The 9,504-nt window shown below is 59.8% G+C and overlaps 1 protein-coding gene across 1 annotated transcript in view; it reads right to left on the bottom strand.

The window, feature by feature from the left end:
- Positions 1-9,504, bottom strand: part of ALDH4A1 (aldehyde dehydrogenase 4 family member A1) — a 29,177-nt gene that overhangs the window by 2,648 nt on the left and 17,025 nt on the right. The window contains exons 6-14 of the mRNA XM_028108395.1: positions 9,116-9,265; positions 8,959-9,033; positions 7,717-7,904; positions 5,408-5,481; positions 3,124-3,320; positions 2,910-2,957; positions 1,922-2,074; positions 1,099-1,220; positions 261-379 (exon numbers count right to left, since the gene is read on the bottom strand). Of these exons, the coding sequence (XP_027964196.1) occupies positions 261-379; positions 1,099-1,220; positions 1,922-2,074; positions 2,910-2,957; positions 3,124-3,320; positions 5,408-5,481; positions 7,717-7,904; positions 8,959-9,033; positions 9,116-9,265 (1,126 nt within the window). The remainder of the gene's footprint in view (positions 1-260; positions 380-1,098; positions 1,221-1,921; positions 2,075-2,909; positions 2,958-3,123; positions 3,321-5,407; positions 5,482-7,716; positions 7,905-8,958; positions 9,034-9,115; positions 9,266-9,504) is intronic.

Raw genomic sequence — 9,504 nt, 5'->3', positions numbered from 1 at the left:
AGAGCACGGTGGTAAAAGGCGTGGGTGGTGGAACCAAAATGCCAGCTCTACTACTTCCTAGCCATGTGCCCTTGAGCAAGCCACTCCAGCTCCCTGTGCCTCAGTTTACTCCTCTGTAAAATGGGAAGAACTCTACCTTCCTTATCTCCAGCCCACAGAGTTTGCTATTACTCTTAACACCCTTGACGTGAGGGGTGTTAAGGCAGGTTCTGACCTCCTGAGAGAACCTGCCTCCCCTCTGGAAAGGAGGACCCACTCACCAGAGGCTCGGGCCCCCCCAAAGGGCTGCTGGCCCACCACAGAGCCAGTGGACTTGTCGTTGATGTAGAAGTTGCCGGCCGTGTTCCTCAGCATCCTTGTGGCCTCCTGGACAACATCCCTACACGGCAAGGCAGCGTTAGGGCAGCCAGCTCACCTGCCCCCAGCCCAGCCCACACCGGCTGCCTGGCTGACGGGGGCTGGGCCACAGGGGCTCTAGACCCCTCGGGCGGGGTCTGAGAGCCTCTGAGCCCCCTCCTCCTCTGGGAAGTGGCTAGCATGTCTCCCTCGCAGGGCTGCTACAAGAGTGGAATGGGAGGGTGAGGGTCAGGCTGCATGCACTCAGGGAGTGGCCCATTCTGGTCCAGTTTTCCTGGTCCCCCAGGAGCTGGGGGAACCCCCAGACCCCCACCCTGCCCCAGGTTCCAATCTCATCTCCACCTTAGAGGCAGACGGGGCAGCAGCTAGTGCCACTGAGAAAGGAAAAGAAAAGGGTTTAGCATCATGGCATCCTGGCTCAAATGTGGCCTCTGCAAGATGAGCAGTGAGCCCCTGGCCCCTGAGCCCAGTTTTTCTGCTCTGCAGCATGAGGCAATGACCTTGCTGAGTGGGGCTCCATCGGACCCAGGGGAGCTGGTCAAAGGCTTGTATGCTGTGGCCCTGCCCCTAGAGATTTAGTTCCGCTGCCTCTGTGTCCCTGTGCTTGGGATGCCTGCCTGCCAGTCAGGGCTGAAGAGAGGCAGGGGCGGCATTAGCACTAGGATCCTCATCCAGGGGGTGGGTGCAGGACAGGGTGCGGCAGGACACAAGGCCAACAGCGCAAGGCCGGTGGCCACTCACTTATCCTGGGCGAACACTGCCCCCGTGAGGCCGTAGCTGGTGGTGCTGTCGACCAGCCGCAGCGTCTCCTTGTACTTGTCGTCCGGGTAGACATAGACGGTCAGCACCGGCCCGAAGATCTCCTGAGACAGAAGCCCCAGGGTCAGACTGCACCCGGACCGGAGCCCCAAGGCCTCCCAGTCCCCCTGCTCTAAACTCTGCCTCTCGCCTGTCCCCCCGCCTCGGTCCACAGCTCAGCACCTGCAAGAAGGCCAGGCACCTCCCGCGGGGCTCCCTCAGGAAAGAGCCACGCCCGGTTCCTGCCCCGCCGACCCCATCCCAACCTGGCAGAAGATCCCAGGAACCTTTCTGGCCCTTGGTGCCAGCCAAACCCACACCTGAGAGGAACACTCCTGGCAGCAACTGGCACAGGAACTGCCCAGCAATATCACGGTCCCCCTGGCCACCCATGCACTGCCATCCTGGGCAAGTGCTTTGACCCCTCGGAGCCTCAGTTCCTCATCTGTAAGATGGGAACAATAACACCGATAACACCCTCTCCTCTCAGTCAAGGGCCCAGCTGTCACCACAGGCCGTAGAAGTGCTAGGACACCGCCAGGCTCAGCAGTGTCCAGGACACAGCCCTGGATTTGGGGTCAGGAGGCCTGAGTTCAAGGCCTGGCTCTGCTCTCGCTGGGAATGAGACACTCCCTTTCTAGGACCTCACACTCCCATCTGTGAAATGGGGTAGCACCACAAGAAGGAAGCAACACACAAGCGTCCCGTGTGCGCTGCGCTCAGGGGAGACTGAGGTCTTATGTCCCAGGCTGCCCACCCCACTCACCTCCTTCATGATAGGCTCCTGAGGGTCCTTGCTCTCGATGATGCAGGGCTCCACGAAGTAGCCCACAGAGTCGTCACACTTGCCCCCAGCCAAGATGGTGAGGCTGGGTGAGGAGCGCGCGTGCTCCAGCCACTTCTTGATGCGACCGAATGACTGGGATGGGTGGGAAGGAAGGGGTGTCACAGGTGGGCTGGGGAGGCCATTCCCCAGCAGCAGCGCCCCCAACACACTTGCTCCTGAAGGGCCCAAATTCCGGAATGGGGGAATGGGGAGAGGGCAAAGCCAGGGTCTGGCCAAGCCATGGCAGAAACAAGGACACGCACGCCCATTTGAGAGAGAGAGAGAGAGAGAGAGAGAGAGAGAAAGAGAGTGTGTGTGTGTGTGGCAGAACCACAATTACACTTACAGAAACACAACACACATGAATGTACACACAGGCATGTGCACGGCCACGAGGCTTCATGCATAACTACATGTTTACATGCATGTCTGTGTTACACATACATGTATGAACGCACACGGCCATCTATATACAAACAAACATACACATGAACACGTGTGTGCACACACGAGGTGTATCTGTTCATGTCGGAGAACGTGCAGAGGCGTGTATGTGGGCGTGTCTGCTTCCACGGGTGACCCACACACCTGCCTACACACCCAATCAGTGTGTTCGTGGGCACACGCACGCACGTGTGTGTTTGAGCGCATGCTGCAGCCCTGCAGGCCGTCTGCGCGCGCGTGTGTGGACCTGCACTTAGTGGGGGCTTGTCCAGCCTCAGTGCGGGATGCGCGGGAAGCAAGTTGTCTGGTTACAGATGTTTCTGCCGGTTTCAAAGCGCAGGGGGGGGCGTCCGTATGGCCACCGGGCTGCCTTGCCGGAAGCAGTGGCCCGGGTCAGCCCCAGTCAAGGCCCCCACATCTCCTCCTCCCTCTCCCACCCGGAGCAGGGCCCGGCCCCCCAGGAACGCCTGCTTCTCGCCCGTACCTTGGCATCAATCACGGCAGAGAAAAAGGTCCCAAAATCCTCTGCTGGCTGGAGGCGAGGGAGGCACCAGAAGAACTGGAGTCACCACAGGCCGGAGACAAAGGGAGCCCCTGCCCCGCACAGCGCCCCCCCAACCCCGGCCCGCACACCGCCCAGGAGCCTCCAATCCCATCAGCCACCCGCTGGGCCGCGGCGGGGAGGCCGCGCCACTCACGTCGCCCACTTTGATCCTGCCATGCTCCTGCAGCAGCCGCCCTTTGATCTGCGGCCACAGCGACTGCGGCACATAGAGGCGGGAGCAGGCTGAGCACTTCTGGCCGCCGTACTCGAAGGCTGAGCGCAGGGTCCCGCTCACCACGCTGTCCACGTCGGCTGAGCGGTGCACGAAGTGGAAGTTCTTCCCCCCACACTCTGCAGGGGAGAGGGGGCATGAGGGGAGCCGGCTTCCCAGCCCTCCCACCGCCCCACCTGCACCTATGCACAGGTGTGCGCAGCCCCAACCCTGGAAGCCGGTGAGCCAGGCCCATCTCCCACCCTACGGCTGGGGAAACTGAGGCTGGGGCAGGGGTGCTCCCATCATCAAGACAGAAGGACCAGAACCCAAGGCTCCCAGGAGCCAATCCATTCCCAGAAGCGGGCGTAGCTTTCTTGGCGCCTTCCTGAACCCCCAACCCGGTGAGAGGAGAGGGAGGGGCTCCACTCCATGTTGGCTACCAGGGCTGCTCCCTCTTCCCTACTCATGGCAGTGAACCACCCCCCTCATTTTCTCAGCCCCTGGGCCCTGGTTTCCTCCCTCCGTGAAACACGAGTGACCAGCAGCTCCCGGTCACAAAGCACTAACCACCTGCCAAGCTCTACTCAAAGCACTTCCTGTTTTGTCTCATGAAAGCCCCAAAGCAATGCTGTTACCAACCCCATTTTTAAAGACAAGAAAACAGCGCATGGCTGGCTCAGTCAGAAGAGCATGCAACTCCTGATCTCTGGGTTCTGAGTTCGAGCCCCATGTTGGGCGTAGAAATTACTTAAATAAATAAAAACTTAAAAAAAGAAAAGAAAACACAGAGAGATTAATTCTGGAGGCTGGGAGGTGATAGAGAAGAAGTGGTCTCCCTCCCTTGGAGCACAGCAGGAAGGGGGCAGAGAACAGAAACCCAGAGACAGCTTGCTGCTCCCACCTTGTAAAAGGTGGACTGGGGTAGAGATGCCACAGCTGGCTGAGGGCGCACCTTCCCTGACCCCAAATCAGAGTGCCCACCAGCTCAGGAGTGGGTCCGGTCTCCCTGCAGACCCCACATCATCCACAGGAGCAAGAACGCTGAACCATCAGCCCCCACTCTGCGGTTGCTGTGTGACCCTGGACGGCCCTCTCTTATGCGCTCAGCCCTCTCCCCAAAAAAATCTTGGTCCATGGGGGCCTCCACAAAAATGGGGTTCTATGAGCCAAAGAGTTTGGGAAACACTCATCAGTCCTTGCTCCTGAAGATACATCATGCCTTTAAAAGCATTAAAGGCTCCGGGAAGTCCTGCAGACACGGAATCTGTTTTGCTTCAACACAGCAAATCTCCTTGACCTTGCAGGTGTTTCTTTGTGGGAAACTTAGTAATATTTCAGTAAGCTCCAGCCTTGCTGAGCTCTCGGGCCCCTGTCCTGCCGGCCCGCGCCCCCTACGCCACCTACACTGGCCTCATTCCCACCGCGTGGCCTCCGCACCCGTAGGTCCCTCTGCCTCGATCTCGGTAAATAGCCGCCACCAGACACAAGTGGCTATTTACATTCACACTGATTTAAATGAAGCAAAACAAGCCATTCACTTCCTCGGTCACACCAGCTGCCTATCAAGTGCTCAACAGGCACCCATGGCTACCGACCACTGGCCACCAGCCACCGGCCCGGACAGCACAGACACGGAGCATTTCCATCACCGCACAAAGCTCTACCACAGAGCACCAGGGCCCGCTCGGTTCTGCCTCCCAGGTCTTTGCGAGGCTGACTGGCTTCCTCCCTGCATCCAGGTCTCAGCTCAAAGGCTCCTTCCTTGAGGAGAGAGCCACCCGACCGGTCACCCTAGATCACCCACCACGCCCGGTCCTGGGGACTCTGCACGCCTCCTTTCTCTCGTGGATTCTGCACATCATCTGTGTGCCCATATCTGCCTCCTCCTACAGAACTCAAGTTCCTGAGGGCTGGGTCTGCGTCTCTCGCCATCTAGGCATCCCTGGTGCCCAGAAAGTGCCTACGTAGCTGCTTAATATTTTATTTGCTGAATGAAGAATGAATGAATAAATGAATGAATGAATGAATGAACAACTGCACAATCTAGGGCACAAGCCTCAGGATCTAGCAGAGCTGAGGCTCCGCCCCTAAGGCCTCTCACGGGTCAGCTCCTGCAGGGCTACCCCCCTCTACGGGGGTATCACCTCTGCCTCTTCCTCTTCCATGACAGTCAGGAAGGGGTCCCCAGGGGCCACAGGGAGGGCGCCGGGAGAGGGATCCTTACCTCCAGCCAGGCGTGGGAAGGTGCGGAACCGGTCCAGGTTCTGGGCCACCTGCTTCCACAGGTGTTTGAAGGTGCTGAAAGCAGAGGACAGGGCAAGGATTAGGAAGTGAGGCTCAGGCCCCTGGGACAGTGAGGGTCCTGGGGAGTGGGGAGCAGGCCCTACTAGAGGAAGGGGCCCCAAAGCCCAGCAGGTGGGGGCAGGGGTCAGAGCGAGGGCTGGAGGGCAGGAATGGAGTAGGTGGGGGCAGCTGGAGACAGGCTACATTCGGGACCCGTGGGGAGGGAGCAAAGGTAGGCTTGGTGGCAAGATGATGCAGACAAGGCCAGGGGTCCCGACTCCGACACTCACGGCCATGTGACCTTGCACTCATCACTCAACCTCAAATTGTGCACCTCATCTGGGAACTGCAGAGAACATTCCCACCTGGCAGAGCTGTTCTGTGGTGGCTCTAATGGGAGTCAAGTGCTTAGGTCGGTGCCAGACACACTGCAGGTGCCTGGTAGGGGACAGACACGGCCATGGTCTGGGAGGGGCGCCCCCAGCCCAGCGCCCCGGTTCCAGAGGCCAAACCAAGGAGGGTCCTGGGAGAGGGAGTGCAGGCCCCCACCTCCTCCCCAAGCTCCGAGTGTGACCAACCTCAGCACCACAAAACAATAAAAATGCTAATCACCAGGGAGCCTGCGACACAGTAGCTAATACTAATTTATGACTCTCCTACCTTTAAGCCTGCTGCTCATCAGAGCATGGCAAATGGGGGCCAGGCCTGCTCCGCCTGCTAATAGGCAGGGACCCGTGGGGCCTGCGCTGGCAGAGTGGGCCTTTTTGGAAAATGGTCCTCCTCAGCAATTCTAATGCCTCCATCACACCCGGCAAACCCTGGGAAGGGGGGGTAGGAGAGCCTGAGGCCGGGTGAGGGAGAATGGAAGCTCCAGGAAGGACGCCCTAAGGCAGACCCCGACATCTCCACTCAGATATCTAACTGTGAGGCACCTCACAAAGTGACTAGCATGTGACTTGTCATGTCCACCCACGCCTTCCAAGTGCCCCTCTGCCCAGAGCCTAGACTTTCCCATGGACCCCCCCATCCACTGATCCAATCCCACGGACACGTGATCGCGCCTCCCTGCCACCTGCTCACTTGAATCCCACCGTCAACCCTGGTTCAGGCCTCTGCTGTCCCCTCCTGGACGTGGACAGCCTCCTCACCACTCTCCTGCTTCTGGCCACTGGTGACTTGTCCACAAAGCAGCCAGAGTGGCCATCCGGGACAGAGGCTGCGAATGCAGGGCGCCCGCGGTGCCAGACCAGGAAAGAAGGACCACGTAACAGAGAGGCCTGGTGCCTGGTGACGCTGCCAAGGATCAGAGAGCACTCCATCCCACCTCTAGCCAGGGGTGCCCCATGGGCACACAGGCCCAGAGGGGCAGGTTCTCAAAAGCAGCCTGAGATCTCAAAAAGATTTTTGCATGAAACCATCCCAACTGTACAAGGAGCCAAAGTAGAGCCACTTGCCAGGTTCAACTAGAGAGCGACCATCTGCAGCCTGCTTGAAATAAAGCTGCTTCATGCACATCCTGCGTATAAAACCTTCCACGGCTCCCAGTCACCTTCCGGATAAAGTCTAGACACCTCTGTGGGCTCATAGGGTCTTACAGTCACGGGACTAAACTCCCCAAGAACCAGGACTCGTCCACACGTTCTTTGGACACACACACCTGCTCCTTACTGAATAAATGAGCAGTCACGATCGAACCATTTCCTGCTCACATGCTTACCTCGGTCCCGGCACCCCACACTCCAGCCCCATGGAACCACCCCCAGCTCCCCGAGCACAGAGCTTTAGCCCTGGGGCCCTGCACGTGTTGCTCCCTCTCCCACAGCACTCTCCCTACCCCTGCTTTGCTTGGCTATCTCCTCTGCCTAGATACCACCACCTCCAAGAAGCCTTCCTGACTCCCGTCCAATTCATTCCAGGCTCCCTTGTGCCCTTCCCAGTGACAGAGGTGGCATCAACATCGACATCACCAAATGTCTGTAGGCTGCTTCCAGCCTGTGAAGTTCTTCCTCTTTGTTAACTCACTGGAGCCTCACAATTACTCTGCGAGGCAGGGACCATATTCCTGTTGAGCAGGTCAAGAAATGAAGGCTCAGAGGGGTGAAGTGGGCCACCCATGGCCACACAGTGAGTCAGTGGGTATGGTCAGTGCCTGACCTCCGGCTCCTGCAGAGGTCATGAGGCGGTCGCCTGGGGAACGTACGTCCCCATGCCGCCTGACCCACCCCACCCCACCCCACCCCAGGGGCTTACGGCACGCTGCCTGTGAAGTTGATACCGCAGAGGTGTTCCGAGCTGGTGACAGTGTCCCCAAATGTGGGCCCATCGGCTGGCACAAACTGGATGATGTTGGGGGGCAGGCCCGCCTCCCGGAGGATGCGGTAGACGGCATAGCTGGCCAGCATGGCCGTGTCGCTGGGCTTCCACAGGACCACGTTGCCCTGCCCAGGAGGCACAGTGATGACTCACAAGGCCAGGGATCACCACCCGACTGCCCCCCTCCCTCATCCTGAAGCACAGCCATCCCTCACGTGGAGCCGCCAGGTCCCCCAGGAGGCTGGGATGTCCCCACTGCCCCAGGTGTCGGGCATTGTGCCGTAAAAACCCTCGCCGGTGGGACCACACCCTGCCCCCACTGCTCCTTCACTCTGGCCACGGAAACCCTTCTTCTGGAAGCCTATACGACTGGTCCTGCCAATGCCCCTCAGGCAGGTCTGCTCTGCGTGTTTCCACGTCGCTGAGCACTCACTGAGTGTGGCCGGCAAGGGCTCACGGGGCTGAGGACACGTGGGCACCTGGGTACGTGCATGTCTGTCTGCGCACAGATGCACAAGGACAGCCCTGGGCAGGAGCATCCTCGAGATCAGCCAGCCGCCCCACTTGGGGCCCAGGCCCCCGCCACCTGCCAGCCCTCCTCCTGCCACCCCATGAGCCACCCAGGCCCTCTAAGAGCAGGGCTGCGTCACCCCCTTTGGCGGGAGCTCATGAGGGCAGTGGCCACCTTCTCCCTGACAAGGGCAGAGGAGCCAGGGACTTGGAAGCTAAGCCCGAATCCTTACTGTGTGGTCGTCTCCTAGACCTCACAGATCTCTGGCAGGGCTCACAGTAGGCACTGGAAAGTGATCTGCCATCACCATCAACATTCCCCGCACACGAAGCCCGCACCAGACCAGATGTGTCCCACGCGCGTGTCCCACACACAGCTTCACTTGCTCCCCACAACCCTGTACCCTGGGCTTTCCTAGATTTCCACTTCGAGGAGGAGGAAGAAACCGCCTCAGAAGTTTGGGGGCTTGCCTGGGGGATCCCCCAGCATGGGGCAGAGCTGGGATCCAAACCAGTCTCGGATCCCAAAGCCTTTCTGGGGGGCGGGGCCTGCACTGCTTCTGCCTTCAGGGCGGCTGTCGTCTGCGGAGGCAGGAATGAGAGCCCCCCGCCCGCCTCCCCAATCTCATCACCAAGGTCATCCTCTTACCATCAAGGTCATCATCTTACCATCAAGGCCGGTGCCCCCGCCAGGTTGCCACCGATCGCCGTGAAGTTAAAGGGGGAGATGGCTGCCACGAAGCCCTGGGGAAGGGGAAGAGGGAGGTGGTGCCAAGCCCGAGGCTTCCTCTTGCAGGCTCCTGCCCACCCCGCCGCCAGAGGGTACCTCCAGTCCCCGGTACACAACGCTGTTGGTGCTGGGCGGCACGCTGAGGGGCTGCTGCCCCTCTAGCTCCACGGCAAACTTGGCATTGAACCGGAAGAAGTCGATGAGCTCGGCCGCCGCGTCGATCTCCGCCTGGATCACCGTCTTACCCTGTGCGGACAGCCAGAGGGTCAGGGGCAAGAGAATGCCTCCCGCTGGCCCTTTTCCAACACCGACCGTGTGCCCACGGTGACATGGTGCCCATGGTGCTGGTGGCTCCGTCCCCCCGGGTGAGCAGGTGCCCCCACTAGGGGCGTTTGGAGCAAGAAGCAGGAGGCCTAACAGCAAACCCGTTCCTCCCGACAGACTTAAGGGTCGGGGAGGGCCTCTGGGCTGCAAGAATGGCGCTT

This window comes from Eumetopias jubatus, unplaced genomic scaffold (assembly GCF_037043125.1).
Source record: "Eumetopias jubatus isolate StellerSeaLion01/CBP00866 unplaced genomic scaffold, mEumJub1_p1.0 scaffold_4, whole genome shotgun sequence".
NCBI lineage: Eukaryota > Metazoa > Chordata > Mammalia > Carnivora > Otariidae > Eumetopias > Eumetopias jubatus.
This window is presented reverse-complemented; position numbering and strand designations above follow the sequence as displayed.